The 18,625-nt window shown below is 37.2% G+C and overlaps 1 protein-coding gene across 2 annotated transcripts in view; it reads left to right on the top strand.

The window, feature by feature from the left end:
• The window catches only part of CNTN5 (contactin 5), a 1,343,728-nt gene that overhangs the window by 1,207,042 nt on the left and 118,061 nt on the right, over positions 1–18,625 (top strand). For both annotated transcript variants that reach the window (XM_003253028.3, XM_003253029.3), the window contains one exon: positions 4,462–4,582. In XM_003253028.3, the coding sequence (XP_003253076.1) occupies positions 4,462–4,582 (121 nt within the window). The remainder of the gene's footprint in view (positions 1–4,461; positions 4,583–18,625) is intronic.

The following is an 18,625-nucleotide window of genomic DNA, read 5'->3' as shown; positions in this document are numbered from 1 at the left end:
CGCCACCGCACTCCAGCCTGGGTGACAAAGTGAGACTCCGTCTCAATTAAAGAAAAAAACATTATCCTCTTGGAAAAGAAATACAGTTACTAGGAAAATATTTTAACTGCAAGTGTTTATGTCAGTAACATTAAACTTATCTAAAAATCTCTGTCTCATGGCTGATACCCAGTTTTTTATGCTAGATAAGATTTAGAAAACTAAAAATGCTTAATACATAAAATGCTTAATGCTTTTCTACGATAAGAGAAAAAGGATGTGGGGAATATTTATATCTAAAATAAAGCTAGGTATTTATCAAAAAGCTTACTCTAGCTATGGAAAATATTGATACCCAGTTTGCTAAGAGAGTGAATACCAATTTAAAAACCTTCCTCTTGGCTAAGAGTGCAATTATAGTGCCCTTCAACAGATAAATTTTATCAGACACTTACTATATGCCAGACACACTGCTATGGGCTTTACTCACATTATCATATTGAAACTCTGAGAGAAGCTCTGAGCAGTAATTTTCCCAAGGTGAATATCTAATAAGTGGTAGAGCAGGGATTCACACAATTCTGTCATTCTAGAAGCCATATATACTCTTGAGGTGTTTTTTCCACTGTCTTTTTCCATAGTCTTTTTCTGTTTTCCTAACTTACTAGAGAGGAAAATGGGCAGGAGGGCCAGAGGTATTGTCAGCTACACACAGGAAAGGAAGCAAGCCTTCGTGCATTCATCAGCTCACTTAATGATCCTCGGCTGCACTAGTGCTAGCTCGGCTCTGGGAATGCCCATCGTGGTCCTTGGGGGAGACATCTATGAATGGCAAGTGCTGGTTCAGAGACATGAGCAAAGTGACATTGGAGCATAAACAGAGGCGAAGCTAAGGAAGCCAAGGGAGAGAGAGTCCAGAAAAACCTCTGAGCCGTGTCTAAAAGAATCTTTCCAGGAAAAGAAAAAAGAAAGAGCACCTGCAACAGAACAAAAAGGCTATGCAAACGGGCTATGGGAAGTATGCATATGTGTAGGTAAATGTGAGGTTGGTGTTGTAGAATGACAGGATTAAGTTGCAGCAGGTAGAATCATGCTCTAAAGAGCTATGTCAAAATAAGAAGTTTGGACTGTATTCTAAAGGCAACAAGAGCCAGCAGACACTTTGAAGAGCAATGCTAAATGAGCTTTCATTATTTAGGAATATAATTGGCAGTCTTATGTTGGATGAGCAGGACACTTAGTCAAAATGAGAGCTAAAAAAGAATTCAACTGGGGTGGAAAGACAGCATTTTCCTATTTTATTTCAGTCATTAGTAAATGTCACAGTAATCTAGCAGTTGCTCTAATGAAATTATCTGACCAAGACATGTAAATGACATACCCCCGTTGCTGCTCTAACAGAGAGTAAACATACACCCTGTTTCTTAAAAAGCCTTCTTTTATTTATTCATTCAACAAATATTTAGTAAGCTCCCACTATGTGGCAGGTACTATGCAAGGTTTCGGCGCATTGTGTTAAGCACTGGTTGTGGCAAAATTCATTTGAAGCAACAAGTAGCAGGATTTGTTCATAAGGTCAACGAAAGCAGAAAAAAAAAAAGAGAGAAAATAAAGCAAGTGTCAAAGAAAGCAAGAAAAGAGAGGGTAATTCCTAAGAGATAAAAGGTGAAAATGAGGTCTAAGTTTAAGAAAGCAAGCATCTGCTTTAAGTAACCATTTCATTAAAAGTGCACTAAATTGTGGAGGTTCTCTCTCAGGAACTGCATACTGTGAGCTGAGATTTAGTATAATGGGCTCCCACATGAATTCCTCTCATTACTTCTCTTGAAAGATCAGTAAATCTACTGAAAGGGTAATTTAGGTTTAGCGTTCACAATCTATTCATTTTAACTTTTAATCTTTCCTGTTTAGGATGTTAAAAATATGATGCAGATATAATCTAAAAGAGAAGAATTGGGCCCAAAATGAGACGATTTTAACTCCTCAAATGGTCTTGATATTGATAGCTATGCCACAGGCTGTAGACTTTTTGCTTCTGATAGATGGTGATGTAGCTTTGGCCAATTTATAGAGCACTGCACACTATTAATTGCAAGAACCAAGTAAAGGACAACATAGAAAAGATAATCTATATCTCGCTCTCCTGAATTCCTTGGACATTTTTGTGATTTTAATTACATCTCTTCTTTATCTGATTAAACTAATTTTTCACTGTAATTCCATGGAAAGAAGGAGGTTTGAGGAATTTTGTCCGGGATATAAATAAATAAATTATTTGGGAAGACAAAAGTCTGGAAAATGAGACTATCAGTTATTAATTACAGGAATGTGATTTTATGACATTTTTCAAAAATGTGAGCCTGAAAAATCACTTATAATCAGTACTTTTCTGTTAAACTGCCACCAGTATGGTTTGTGATATTAAAAAACAAGCAAGCAAATAAAAAAAATGCAACAAAACAACATCAACAACAAAAGGCACTGTCTTTCCGACAGTGCTGTTTCTAGAAAAAAAATCAAATCCTCCCTGATTTTCTGAGGCCTCAACTTAGATTTACCTTTAGACATAGGACCTATTCTGGGCCTGTGGTGTGCACAGCGATTCCTGATTGAGTACCCCATTAAAAGACCTAAGAAATCCAGAGAGAAAGAAGCTAAAGTGGGCCCATCTTACCCACAGTGGCAAATATAAAAAAGCTCATTCATACAGTATTAAATTATATTGAGTTGAAACTAAATTATGGTTTATTAACATTTAGCGTTTGCTTTTATTTCCCCATTAAAAAAAAAATCGAAGGTTTTAAAGTTGCTTTTTCTGATTTGAGAGAAGTAAGCACTTAGTCTAGTGAAGAAGAGAAGATGAATTCAGTTAGGATTTAAAAGTAGCAATTTATCCCAAAGAAATTAGCAGTGTAGGACATTTACTGGACAAATATCACATTCCTTAAAAGAATTCTTATGACATTTTAATGCGTTCTTGCTATGAAGCATTTCCTTGTAAATGACTAAACCAGACCATGTCTTAACAATTATTTCATGAGAGAAAACTTCAATACCCTCAGAATTTCAGGTTATAAAACAAACAGGAAGGCAAAAAGCAAAACACAGCAGAAATTAAATACCAGAAAGAAATGATCTAAAACATAGCATATAGTATAGTAATTCACTGAAATAAATATTTATGATTTGAGTGATAAAAAGTTCACAATGACTTTGCACCCTTTCTATGAATGCCAAGAAAAAAAGAAAATTCAAAAGATATCTGGAAATTTGTCTAGTTTTTATGATTTTCACAAAACCCATTGGTCTTTCTCAAAATAAAGGCAAACAACAAAATTCTTAAAAAATTATCAGGATACTGCCTACTAAGAACAAACACATCACTTTTTAAAGGTCTGTAATCTGGGATGCCTCTCTATGACTTTCATTACATATTATTTCATGTGCTCAATTATTGTTAGAGAAAATTTTTGAGTTCTTTGATGTCATTTCAAGCAGCATGCATCTTATCTTATTCTAATCATCATTAGATTGCAAAATGGAAACTGAAGGGAATATTGGAGTTTTGCTATGTCATTACCTGAAAAATAAAAACCTCCTGAGTTATTGTAAATATCAACCAGATCTTTAAATGATCATGATAAAGGAAATCTGTCTTTCCTGATAGAGTAAATTAAAGACAACATTAAGTAATGGAAGGTTTGTACCAGCCATTTTAAAGTGTAGGAACATCACTTATCCCATGAACTAAAACATTTAAAAGATATCCTCCCCGGTTCTCATTGATCTCCCTAACTGCAGTTTTTCTTCAACTATGTTCTAATCATCTTGCCCCCAACAAGAATCAGGTATTTGGAGCTTCCTTTGTGTTTTGTAACTGCACTGATTAACAAAGATTCAGGCTGACCCTGCTCCATGACGGTAGTGGTTATGGGAGGAATATATCTTTGTTAAGTAAAGACACATGGCTTTGGGACCAGCACTCTTTCAACTGAGCACTGTCTCATTCTGTTGCCTGCAGTGTTCTTAGGAAAAGAGCCATTCAATAAAGTCACATGAGATAATATTTTGATTCCTATCTTTTCATAATTCATTTCCCACAAGTTGCTGTTCCTTTCAATACGATTTTCTTGCCACAAAATACACCTGTCTCTGAATAGCAAAGCAACATTTTTGCTCACGGATTATTTCTCCTATACTTTTAAAGATAATGAGTTTGTGCATACTTAAATATTTTTTAATATCTTAGCTGCTAAATCATTATATGCAATATTAAATGTTCAACCCCTTTATTAGCAATTGTTAAAAACAAAACTTCTATGTGTTCCTTAAAAAAGGGCATGTTTGATTTCTGAATTGTTGTTAGATAAACTGTAAGACCAAAAATGGGCCCTTTTACTGAATATGCAAAGTTCCCCCTTAAACCACCTTGAACTAGGCAGATTTGCAACATTTTAAACTGGCACTTCATCCCTCTTTCAGCAAGCATCCTCTGCAGATTTAATGATCAGGAACATCCTTCTGATGCATGCTGGGAGATATGGCTGCAGGGTACAGACCACAGCAGACAGTGTGTCAGATGAGGCAGAACTTCTTGTTAGGGGTGAGTATGCTAATAGTGCAGTCTGAAGACATGATCACCATAAATTATCATACAAAGGAATTTAAATGCATGGACTTTGAGCACACCAGTACTGTGCATTTTACTTTCAATTTTACAATATATGTTATTTTTGCTTAACCTTTTGCCTTTGAAAAAATTACATGGAAAACTGCTCCTTAGTAACAGACGAAAACCACCAAACTAACTTCAGAGTCCAAAACACCTTTACTAGTAAGTTGTCACTGAGTGTTTAACTAACCTGATGCCAAGGAAATAACTAAACAGTTGAGCTACTAAGTCACTTGGACTACAGAGATAAAATTTGTTTGTGTGTATATATGTTTTTCAAATGAAAAGCTAGTAGAACCCCCAGGCATTTTTTTCTTCCACTACTTGTAAGTTGGGCTTCCAAAAACAGAAAAACTGCATGTGTAAGACGGTGACATTTGCAATTGTTAAGTGATAGGATTTTTTTAAAGTCTGAAAATATCAACATACAACCTCTCTGTGCAGAAATGACAGTTAAATGGTTTCCAGTTATGAAACAGGACACCAAATTCTGCAATCCTAGGAAGCTACATCTTAAGCAAATGACTAGAGTACCCATTTCCTTTAGCACAGTATTCCACAGTATGGGAAATAGAGATCATAGCATGCATTTCCTTCCTTCTTTCCTTCCTTCTTTCTTCCCTCCCTCTTTCTTTCCTTTCCTCCTTCCTCCTTTCCTTTTAGCTTTGTTTGAAGTACAATATTTCTATGTTTTCACCAATCATAAGCATACAGATGTATAACTTAATGAACAATGACAAAGTAAACACACCACATAACTGTCATTCAAAGTAATAACCAGAACATTACCAAGATCCCACCAAGTACCTCTTCATTTTTCATCTTATACAATTATATTTTGAGTAGTATGAGTATTGCATGCTTAGATCCCTTGTATAGTCTGTACAGATAAAAACATTATCATCTATAGCAAGAAACTATATTTTAGATTAACTGGTCTTTTATTCATCTGGACTCTTACAATTTAAATATTAAAAATCTTGAACAGTAAACAAGGCACAGAGTGAGCCTCATCATCTCTATGTTTTAGTTATATATATATCATCAAATGTATATGGGTTTTGGTAGTGCATCCATCATTGGTTCAAGTAAAATGTTGTTTTTAAAGAAGTGTGTTATCTGGGTGATTGGTAGTTTGTTCATTTTTTGTGTGTTTCTGTTCAGAAGGCTACTTGATCTTTTCTTCAAATTTATATCTAGCATGTATGTCTGTGTTGCCTTATTATAAAACACCAACTTTTTAAAGTATTCATCCTTTTAATACATTCTATTCCATTTAGCTAAAAATTTCTCTTTGTGCCTTCTCAAGTTACAAGACTCATGGAACCGCAAACCCTACACTCAGTCAAATTCATAGAAAATTGCTTTCTCCTCTTGCTATGATCTGCTTTAGATTATGTATATTTATTGTCTGCACTTGCCTAGTGATTTAGAATGAAGCTTTTAAAATTGGAGCTTTCCAAATGAATATCACAATTTAGAGACTGATAAGAAACCAGGTATTTTTACTGGACTATAGGGGGTAAATTTAAGTGGCAAACTAACATTCTGCTTTGTAAGTAAAATTAAACTCAACAGGGTTTAGAATATAATTCAGGTTCAGCTTTCGTGTTCTGTGCTTTTAGCCTTTGGCTTTATGCCTAGGAGATGATAAAATGCATAAATTTTGGGATTATACTCAATAGCAATTTCAAACAGGTTGCTATTTGTCTGAATATTCATGTAACATTCAGCCCAAGCTTTCACTTGAAGTGAGTTTGATCAAGCCACCACTTTTCTATTATATATTTGCGTTACTTTTCTAAAATTAGTAAAAATATCTTGTCATTTCTTCCTGGTGAGTCTTAGATTTAAACACTGAACTAAGAGTTCTGGTTCTCTTTAAAGAAATTTTTGTAAGTTTACAGCTCCTGGTAATTCAATAAGCTTTGATGTTTGAATATTGCTGTTTTTAATGTTCGCTTGCGAAATAAAATTTGAAATAGTTTTACTCTATCAGTCTCCCTTCTCACACTCCTCCATTTGTTGGTCTGTAAACTCATGGTATTCTAGTAGTATATGCCACAGGAACAAAGTTGAGCATTCTAGATGGAGCTTTTCTGATGATGGCTACAATTCTGGCAGCAGAATACTTAAAGTACAATTATTCAAATATGTGTCACAGAGAGATGGGAATAGTAAAAACAATTTCCCCATTCATCTTTTAGTAGAATACTAAAAGTAGATTGGCTGAGCAGTTCACTTTGCTCAATGTCCTCATCACAAGGAACGTGCTTGGATGGCAAGGATTATGTTCTTATGATTCTATTTCAGTGGAAATTTAAGGGAAAAAATCTATGTTCTTTTTGATGGATGGGAGTGACTTTTTTATTGTCTTCCTTCCCATGAGAGATAGTCTGTAAAATTATTTTATACATTTTACCAAATCCTGCAATTCTTCAACCTTGCCCCTCATGAACACTAAATTGGAGCACAGGTGTGTAGCCACATGGCCTCATCACTGCCTGTTTAGAATCTGAGTGCTTCTGAGTAGTAATGTTCCCTGATACTCTCCCCATTCACTACTTCAAGGACTATTTTTTCCTCAACTGCTAGTTTGCACTTTTGCCTCATTTTGCTTGTGAATGTCAGTGCCATTATTCACCTCTATTCCACCATGATCACCTTTCTCCAAAGATTGCTTTTTTCATAAATAATTATCTGAAGCATAAAGTCACTTGCTTTCCCAAATTTAATATTCAGTGAACCAGCATTATCACAGCACCATGCGTAATCTGGAGAACCATAATAGAATGACTATGTTAGAAAAAATTATTTTGCTGAAACATAAAAGGAAATTAAAGCCACACCTGGACATCTGTGCACCATTTTAACCACTTAAGTGTGCTATAACAATAGAGAAACCAAGACTAAATACTGCTGTAGGGAACCTTTTTAAAGATGAGTAGAACTCGATCATGCTATTAAGGAAAGGGAGGTAGATATGTAAGAGATAATCTCACTGACGAGGATATACAAATTGTCAAGAACCGATATTCCCAGACAATATCAGAAGTGATCAAACACAAAGTAAAAGACTCTGGAGAAAGGAATATTAGTTTTTTGTTATTTTATTTTATAGAAATTAATGTTAGAAGTATGTTTTCCAAAGTAATTATAAGGGTAGGAAACTGTTTAAAGATGTGCTTAGCTAAGCTAGGGTAACTAGGAGTGACGCATGATCTTTCTATTCAGAAGTAGTGATAAAAATTCACTTTCTCATACAACTTCTCTATTTGTATTACTCTGCTTCTTAATACAAAACAGTAGGTCAAGAAACTCTGGGAATAGTCAGAGAATAATCAATAATCTCTCGAGTCCTTCTGAATACACAGCCTTTCCTCAAACTTGAACAATTTTCACTTCCTGAATTACAACTTACATGATGAATCCAAAGTGTATTAATAGTTGAATTTGAAATGAATGATTTAAGCTCAGGATGTCACTTGTTGGGAGACGTCTAACTGCTTTTAACCATCCACCTTGAACCCCACCCTATCACTTCCTATTCCTAACAGATTTCAACCTGTCTTTCTTTTTTTTTTTTGAGATGGAGTCTTGCTCTTTCACCCAGGCCAGAGTGCAGTGGCGCGATCTCGGCTCACTGCAAGCTCCGCCTCCCGGGTTCACGCAGTTCTCTTGCCTCAGCCTCCCGAGTAGCTGGGACTACAGGTGCCCGCCACCGCACCCGGCTAATTTTTTGTATTTTTAGTAGAGACGGGGTTTCACCTTGTTAGCCAGGATGGTCTCGATCTCCTGATCTCGTGATCCGCCCGCCTCGGCCTCTCAAAGTGTTGGGATTACAGGCGTGAGCCACTGCGCCCGGCCCAACCTGTCTTTCAATTGAACTTCCTTCATCTGTCCAATCATTTCAGTTCCATTTATTATTCCCAATAATTATTTATTTCCTTGAATATCTAACTTTACTCTCTCCCAACTCAGCCACTTCTAACTGCAAAACTAAAATCATAAAAATTTTGACCGTTTTGTCAATAAAATAAGTCTACAGGTATTTGCTTATAATTTGCTATTCATTTGTTCACCCACCTATTCATTCAGCACCTGCTCTGTGTCAGGCACTGAAGTCGGCACTCAGAATGGAGAGATGAGGAAGCTGAGGTCTCAGCCCTTGGCCGACTCTACATCCACTAGTCCTCCAGTGTGAGGTGCCTTTGGAATTAGGGTGTGATGTACCATGGAAGTTCACCTGGGTACATTCTCAGTCTCACAGAGGAAATAGTGAAAGACTAGGATAAAACATAAGCAGAGCTGTGGGGCTGGATATGAAATCTGTGAAGAACAATGCCAAATGGAAACACAGGACCCTTGTTCAAAATTATTAATAATTTCAAGACCGTGACAGAAAGGCATTAACCTAAGCACAGGGCCCCGAACTTGGAAGTTCGCAGATCTTGAACTGCACAGCTCACACACCCAGGAAGCTAGCCCTAACTAGTTATATATTCATCTACAGAAATAAAAGCATGTTAGCAAACAGAGGGGGCAAATCACAACAAAGTAAGGTTTTTTCATCTATAAAATTAGAATATCAGAGCCTACATCAGTGGTTTATTAGCTTTTTACACACACACCCACACACACACACACAAAATATTTATTTTACCCCATGAGTCATATTTTGAAAGATTTTGTTCGTTGCGTTGATGTAATCATTAATTTATGTTTCTCTTTGAATCCCAGCCAAAGCCTTCTATCATCACAAGATAATGTTACCAAACTATATAATTTAATTCCAGCCAACATCAAAACTAACTTACCTTTTAGCTAGTTGTAAAGTATTATTGGTTTGTTTGTTTCAAATGGTTGAAAGTAACCTGAAGATACCAGTTTTTACCTGGATAGAAACTAATTTAGGAACCTTTGATTAAATATCTCTAAATTCTGTCCAAGCGCTAATCTTTAGTGATTCTCACTAGCAAGAGAGAAAAGTTTGAGAGTTTTCTGCCTATGCCCTTGGAAAAGATGCAAGTACTATCACTTTCCCAAATGCAATGGGAAAATAAAGCTCAGTGAAAACCTTGAGCATGTTTCTAATATAATGTTAGTTTATTTGAGAGTTAAAGCAGTATTAATGTGCTGTATCTTCACATCTCTCACTGCACTACCCTTGTGATCCAAGTAGATTCTAAATTGATGTAAATGTCTATTTTTAGCATATGGCCACTTCTGAATGTTTCCAAGCTTTAAAATGCGCAAATACTCAACACAAACATCTTCGGAGCATAGAGGTTGCATAGTTTTCCTTTTCCATCATTGATCTAATATATAAGAGCCTATTGTGCTTGGAGAGTGCATAAGCCTTCACATGGTTGAGTAATGATTTGAACTCAAAAGAGTCTCCAGTGAAAAAGACAAAATCCAGTAGTTATGAAAAGCAAAGCTTGTTTTGCTAATATGCTGGCATTTGGAGTCAAAAAGACAATGACAAATGTTTTCAGTATAATTTTTTAATCCTAGTTAATATTAATACTAAATACATTTGCAAATAATATTTTAGAGAAGAATAAAACTTATTCATCTAACATAATTATTTTTCAATATTTTTGAAAACTGTAAAACACAGCTATAGAATGTCCTTCCTCTTAAAGAAAAGCTAATTTCATTCATGTTATCTCTTATTGGAATATTCTGCACTATTGTAAAAATATTAGATCACTATTATTGCTATTATTGTATGGGATTATTTAAATAGCTTATACCAATCACTTTTCTATCTTAGACTTTCTCTAATTAGTGTGACTGACACTTATAAAATTTCTTTTAGACACTGAAAAGCAGATGTTTCTTTTCTCTTATGCTTTTCATATGGTTGCTTGCTAACCTGTAGAACTCTTAAACTGACAAAAAAGTAACATATTTTTGTCCATCAGATGTTCAGATTTTCTGCACCAGCTTTAGTTTGGCTCATTGAAGTAATAGTTACCTGAAGTGATCTGACTGGCCAAAATGATTAAAGCAGTTTGCATGCATGTACATATATATCTGCAAATATAAAATGAGCAAACAGATGGATTGTCATTGTATACAGACAACCAACCAATACAAACTAAATCTCTTGTATTTGATTCCCCCAAATACTGAGTGCCTGCCAAAAGCCAGACTCTTTTATGCACTGATATTTCCATCAACTGACTGAGACATTCTCAGGTTTCTTGATGGGAGTATTTTGCCATTTTGAAACAAATATTCTGACTTCACTCTTCAAATTTGAGAAAAGTTCTAATCAACTGAGTTTTATATAATACATATTTGGATTTATAAATTGTAAGATGAAATTGTATTTCACTATATTTTGTCCCACAGACTTAACCTATGTTTCTTACACATCCATCCTAATATAAAAATACAGTCACTTCACATTTGTGTAAGTTTGTGGAGATAAATTCTTGGTGTGTGGGCTTATATTTTAAAATCCAATTTCATCACTGTTTAGTGAGTGCTTACCGCATGCCAGAACAGTTCTAGAGTGCGAGAGGGAGACATGGTTGGACAGGATTGGAATAAATGCTTTGTGATGCTATGGGAAGGAGTTTAACTCTTATGCTACAAGTGATGCATATCCATCAAAGGATCACAGCAGGAAAGGGACAGGATAAGATGTGTCTTTACAAAGACCATTCAGGAAAATGTAGAATGTTTTAGAGGACACTGTGACTAGTGGCTTGCTAATAAAGCAGATGTGACAATAACAGTAATCTTGACAAGAAATAAGAAGGGTCTTATAAAAGGCAATAATAGAGATAGGAAGGGGTGTGTATATATTCAAAAGATAGGAAGGAGACAGGATCTATAGAACTTGATGGCCCACTGGTTATGAAAAATGAGAACGAGAAGGCAAAGAAGATTGCCAATTGTAATGCTTGAGTGGCCCATCAGAGGGACACCGTATACTCTAGTTAGAGTAACAGAGCTCTAAGTTATACTTAGAGTGTCAAAGTAGTTATTAATGAGGCCCCTTTATCCTCAAAATTGCCCTGGTTTAGATGATAAATTTTGTGGTCCCCCTAATAGAGAATCATTATGCAATCATAGTCATTCATGATCACATTTATATAATCAGAAAGATGTGGAGATAAGTGGATTGGTAGTAAAGAAATAACATTTAGGGTTCTCCAGAGAGAAGTATCCAGTAAGCAAATAGTTGTGTAGCTGTGGAGCTCAGGAGAGAAACACTGGCCTTGACATCTACATTTGAGCACTGTTCGCATTTTAAAGTCAGGTGGGAATTAAATTAAAGAGCCTGCGAAGGCCAGGCACAGTGGCTCACACCTGTATTCCCAGCATTTTTGAAGGCAAGATGGGCAGATCACTTGAGGTCAGGAGTTCAAGACCAGCCTGGCCAACATGGGGAAACCCTGTCTTTACTAAAAATACAAAAATTATCTGGGCATGGTTTTGCACACCTGTAGTCCCAGCTCCTCAGTAGGCTGAGGCAGTAGAATCGCTTGAACCCAGGACGGGGAGGTTGCAGTGAGCCGAGATTGCATCACTGTACTCCAGCCTGGGCAACAGAGTGAGACTGTCTCAAAAAACCAAAAAACAAAACAAAAAGTCTGTGAAGAATAGGAAGGGGAAAATGCTGGAATGGAATGCTGAGAAACACTAACGTTGAAGAGGAATTTGCAAAGGAGATGTGAAGTTGCTGTCAGAGACCAAGAACTACTATGAGAAAACCCAAGTAAATATAAATCATAGGGACAAAGAGACAAGAGAAATAGAGGAAGGAGAAAATGGACAACAGTGTCAAAACCAAGTAAGATATGAACCAATTCACATACCAGTGAATTAAGAAACTTGGAAGTAAATGATGGCCTTGGCAAGGGCAAGTTCAGAGGAATGATTGGTGTAATAACCAAATTATGGTAGGTGGAGAGATGCAAGCAATTCTGTATGAAAGGTAGTGTGCAATCTTAAGAAAATCCTTGGCTCTTAAGTCAGACTGGGTCACATCCCCACAAGCTCTTACTGGTTGTATAACTTTGTGTAAGTCATTTAATGTTAATCTTGTTATCCCTTCGTTCATTCAATACTTACTCATCAAACATTTATAGAGCACATAGTATGTGGCAGGCATCGTGCTATGATCTAGCTAAACATGAACAACTTTATGTTAGGGAGAAACACATCTTTTTACAGCATAATGTGAGATGTGCTGTTACCCATGTATAAGCAGCACATTTTCCTCTCTGACCATCAGCTTCATTACTAATAATAAACATAGCTAACATTTATCAGTTTCTACCTATATGTCAGGCACTACACTAAAGGCTCCATATTATATTATTTCACTTTATTTAGCATATCATATAAAAACAATATGAAAGAGGTACTATTTTTAGTTCCATTTTGAAGATAAGAAAGTCACAGAGAGGTTTAAGAACTTGTTTGAATGTCACTAACAAGTAGAAGAATAGTGAGTAGACTCCAGGCAGACCAGCATTTTAAATTACTATACTGCTTTCCACTGTCAATTGCCAGATTGTTTCAATTTCATTGATCATGATATCCCCTAGAACCAATTAGTTTCTGATACATTGTAGTTCCAGAAAAATATTAATACATGTTTGTGGAAGGAAAGAAAAAAAAGGAAAAAGAGGTAGGGAAAGAGTAGGGTAAAAGGGAGGAAGAAAGAAAGGAGTACCGTAAGAAACAAGAGAATGGAGTGACAAACTTTGCCTAGGAATCAGAGAATTTCTATCAAGATGGTATACTTACTGAAACTTAAGGATTTGTCATCATTTGCTAGCCCAAGAAAGAATGAAGATATTCTACATTAGCTTGTAAATACAGCACTTTTTCATTACCAAATATCTCTAAGGATAGGTCTCACGTTCACAAATCCTCTAAAAGTACCTAATCTTTGACCACATGACCATGAGACAATAGTATTAGTAATGACTTTCTATGTTACACCTTGGCCTAAATGACCACAAACCTTACTGAAAAGTCTGAACTTCCTCTGATGGCCCATATCTTGCCATTCATCCAAAATAGTAAATTCTACTGACTACTTCCTCAGAACATCTTGTGGGACTTCTTATCTAGGTGCTGTGGGTTTTGCTAGAAAGGAAGAACTTCGTTGCCATTGCTTTTGGTGTTTTAGTCAAAAAGTCTTTGCCCATGCCCAAATGGGATCTAATTAAACTAAAGAGCTTCTGCAAAGCAAAAGAAACTATCATCAGAGTGAACAGACAACCTACAGAATGGGATAAAATTTTTGCAATCTGTCCATCTGACAAAGGGCTAATATCTAGAATCTACAAGAAACTTAAACAAATTTACAAGAAAAAAAAACAACCATCAAAAAGTGGGTAAAGGATATGGACACTTCTCAAAAGAAGATATTTATGCAGCCAACAAACATGAAAAAAAGCTCATCATCACTAGTCGATAAAGAAATGCAAATCAAAACCACAATGAGATACCATCTCATGCCAGTTAGAATGGTGATCATTAAAAAAGTAAAGAAACAAAAGATGCTGGAGAGGATATGGAGAAATAGGGACACTTTTACACTGTTGGTGAGAATGTAAATTAGTTCAACCATTGTAGAAGACAGTGTGGCGATTCCACAAGGATTTAGAACCAGAAATACCATTTGACCCAGCAATCCCATCACTGGGTATATACCCAAAGGATTATAAATCATTCTACTATAAAGACACATGCACACGTATGTTTATTGCAGCACTATGCACAATTGCAAAGACTTGGAACGAACCCAAATGCCCATCGATGATAGACTTGATAAAGAAAATGTGGAATATATACACCATGGAATACTACACAGCTGTAAAAAAGGATGAGTTCATGTCTTTGCAGGGACATGGATGAAGCTGGAAACGTTATTCTCAGCTAACTAACACAGGAACAGAAAACCAAACGCCACATGTTCTCACTGATAAGTGGGAATCGAACAATGAGAACACATGGACACAGGGAGAGGAACATTCACACACCAGGGCCTGCCAGCGAGGTGGGGGTGGTTGGGGGCTAGGGGAGGGATAGCATTAGGAAAAATACATAATGTAGAAGATGGGTTGATGGGTGCATCAAACCACCATGGCATGTGTGTACCTATGTAACAAACCTACACATTCTGCACATGTATCCCAGAACTTAAAAAAAAAAAAAAAAAAAAGAAGGACTTCTGGACAAAATGCCACCAGGAAAGTTGAGCACTGATAGACTTATTTCTGCATAATCTCTTCTTATTCTCTCATTTTAAAATTTTTTGCAATTGCCCCAATTCTGGGGCAAAACCAAAACTCCCACATGCCTGAAAATATGCCTTACCATTCCCATTGCTAAAATTCTTCAACTCTTTGATATTTGTTGTTTTTGCCTACTTATCTGTAAATTATACCAAGTGTCATGAAAACAAAACAAAATGGCCTTTAATGTTAAAAAAGGTGGTCTTAAACTCATCAATATTAGGCAAAATATTGGAAGTACATTGTATCTGTTCATTTGTTTGAATTGTTTGGAAAAATCATCCCATTTATTCATATACTTTGTACAGACACATCTAAAATCAGACTTTTTTTCTGAACACATTCTGTTTCCTGTGACTGTCACCTAGACTGCTTTGGCACGCCTGTTGAATACTGAGTAGTAATTTACTGTCATGTGATGTAGGAGATCAGTCAGAGTGATGGAGAAACTATAGGGAAAGGAGCAGGCCTTCTGAAAGGTTGGAAGGCTCTGCATAGCTTCAGGGAGAATAGCTGAAGGCAGCTGCTCTCTGACCCTGAGGCAGAGGGCGAGGAGCATGCTGAGGGAGGAGGAGGAGGCGGTAAGGTAGATAATGGTTCTTCCTCCCCTCCCTTTTTAGGCTCTTTTGTGTAGAGCAGGGCCAAAGCAGCCCTAACTAAGGCCCATAATGTTAAAGATATTACTGGGACCCATTGCCCTTGTACATTATGTCTTTTAAGATTTCTTCCCACTTGTTCCCAGAGCTCTAGGTCTAGTGTGCCTTCTTCTGGGAACCATGGGTTATGGAAAAACAACAGTTTGCATTAGGTGGCTTAATTGGGCTTCAGAGACCAAGACTCTGCTAGCTTTAAGCAGCTGTTTCAATACTTTTATATACTGTTGTCCCATGATGAATGCCCTCAAACTTGGAAATCCCCAGTGGGTACCAATTACTTACTGCACACTCACTTCACTTTCATTTTTGAAGGTTCCATCACAATGCATTGCAGCATTCCTCACATGGGGCACCACCTGCCGGGTCTGTCCCACAGATCCTGGCCTAAATGAAATGAGTACTTAGACACAGGTATGCAGTGTAAGAGCAGCTAGGTGATTGCCTGACTCTAGTGGCCAGAGAGGAGCCCTGAGAAGCTGGAGCTGCTTGTTTTTATTCAGTGCGGGCACAATGCCAAAAACCTGGAGTCCATATAAACTGTAGGTAATTAACATTTATTGTTCCCCGTTCAGGGAACGTCACTTGCACGGATGATCAAAGGTCAGTTTCTGGTCAACATAAATAAACAAGCCTGTTTAAGATAAATTCCCCCACACTCCTTTAAGCACTCATTCATCGGGGCAGTGTAAGTCCAGTCCTGCACTCCCAGAGGTGGCTGCTCTGAGAGAGAGGACTGTGGGCCTTCCATCTGACCGAGGAAAGCCGCTGGCATTGCCCCAGTTTGGAACAGGACATGGAGGCTGGCCCCTCATGAAGTTTCCCACCTGACTGCTTAGGGGGTTGCCATTTTTATCAAATTTTGGCTTGCATTGATTTGCTAATGTTTCCCCTTTTTACATTGGGGGCATATAAAAGGGGGTTCTCTTCCTGAGTGACTTTGGTCTTTACTATTGGGGCATTCCTGCTTCACATGACCTGGCTCTCAGCATAGAAAACAATTTGGGTTTTTCTCCCATTTCACTTTACGAGGCTTTAATGCCACAGCCAATATTCTGGCTTTGTGTGTTTCAGTCTCCGCTAGCTGACATGGTCCTGTAAGTTCCCCGACTGTAGCTGCCTTTCCTCTGATTGCCTGCATTGCCTTCAGCTATTCTCCCCCAAAGCTATGCAGAGCCTTCCGGCCTTTCAGAAGGCCTGCTCCTTTCCCTATAGTTTCTCTCACCCCTCTCACTGATCTCCTACAATGGTAAAGCCTGGAATGTACAGCCTTTTAGGGAACATACAGTTCATATGGCCTGTTTTTGACAACCCAAATGTGGTCACCAAGAAAGAACTCCCCCGGATGCGGTGGCTCACCCCTGTAATCCCAGCACTTTGGGAGGCCAAGGTGGGTGGATCACGAGGTCAGAAGATGGAGACCATCCTGGCTATCACAGTGAAACCCCATCTTTACTAAAAATACAAAAAATTAGCCAGGCGTGGTGGTGGGCGCCTCTAGTCCCAGCTACTGGGGAGGCTGAGGCAGGAGAATGGCGTGAACCCGGGAGGCAGAGCTTGCAGTCAGCCAAGATCGCAGCACTGCACTCCAGCCTGGGCAGCAAGTCTCCGTCTCAAAAAAAAAAAAAAAAAAAAAAAGAAAGAAAGAAAGAACTCAAGTTCCAAGTAGAAGTTACGCTGAAAGGCAACCCAGTGACTGGTCACATCTCCTAAGACGACAAAAGTAAAATTGGTAAGTTCACTCTAGTCTCTATTCCCCAATCGTATTTTATTTCAGTCTGTGTTCCAAAATACTAAATTCTTAATTATTTTCTTGACTTGGTATAACACCACATACGATGTAGTCTGGTCCCAGATCACTGAACAATACAAAATCCATGCAGATTGAACAGAGGAAGGACTAGCGTTAATTGGAAGAAACTTTTGCTGACTTTTACTGCAGATTGAATTTTGTCCTCCCAAACACCTGGCGAAGGTAATGTCTCCGTTTCACTAAGTACTCCTTAATTTGGAATTACAAAGACAATTAGCTCTCTAATGAGTTACAGCAAGTGAGGTGAAAGTGTGGGGGGGAAGAAACTGAACACCAGATGATTCTTGTTAATGCCGAGAAAAAAAAAGGCTTGCTCTTGGTTAAAAATCTTTCAAATAAATTTTTCTCCTCTTTCATTTTGCAAAACTAAAATGTATAAATATTATTGCTTAGTATGTATGGGGAAAATCTGATTTCATAGAACATTACATGTAAAGATTGGCTGTCATGAGTATGTAGGTCTCTACTCTGTATTGAGTATATCAGTAAATTTACCTTTAGAAACTTATGAATCTGCTGGGGTACCTAACAAATTAGGAAGACAGGGGAAAAATAGTTCCTAGCTTTAGAAAAAACAGTGCATTATGAAAGAAACCTCTACAAGATTCAAAATGGGTAGGCATTGTAAAGAAGAGATATAAAGGGTAATTCTCAGGTTATTTATGGGAGTGGAAAAGTAAAGGTGCATAAATTCAAGGTGAGCAAAAAGTAGTGGAGAAAAGGTCTGCTTGTATCTTTGCTGCAAATGTAGAATCAACGTCTTTGGATTACCAGAATATTTAGCACTGGGTTTAGTCTATTGCTGATACTTAGTAAATATTAGTTGAATTTCAGTAGTCTAATTAAAAAATGACTCAAAATTTTTAAAATGCCTGATAATCTGTTTACCCAACCAATCAGTATAGCATTAGAAAAATAACCCAGGATGGGATTTTATTCTCACTCTGGCACTAACTAAATAATCAGGCAAGTCATCCTACCTCTTTTGGACTTAATCTCCTCACTTGTCAAAAAAAAAAAAAAAAAGAAAGAAGGAGAAGGTGAAAGAGAAGAGGAAAAAGGAGGAGGAGGAGAAGCAGAGGCAGCAGCAGGAGGAGGAGGAGGAGAAGGGGGAAGAGGAGGAAGAGAAGGCGGCAGAGGAGGAGGAGGAAGAAAGAGGAGAGGAAAAAGAAGAAAGAAGAGGGGGAAATAATATTTAATTTTCTGGTATACATAAAAGAATGAAATGAGATTT

The sequence above is a fragment of the Nomascus leucogenys genome, chromosome 15 (assembly GCF_006542625.1).
Source record: "Nomascus leucogenys isolate Asia chromosome 15, Asia_NLE_v1, whole genome shotgun sequence".
In the NCBI taxonomy this organism is placed as follows: Eukaryota; Metazoa; Chordata; class Mammalia; order Primates; family Hylobatidae; genus Nomascus; species Nomascus leucogenys.
The sequence above is the reverse complement of the archived record's forward strand: the minus strand, read 5'-3'. Positions and strand labels throughout refer to the sequence as shown.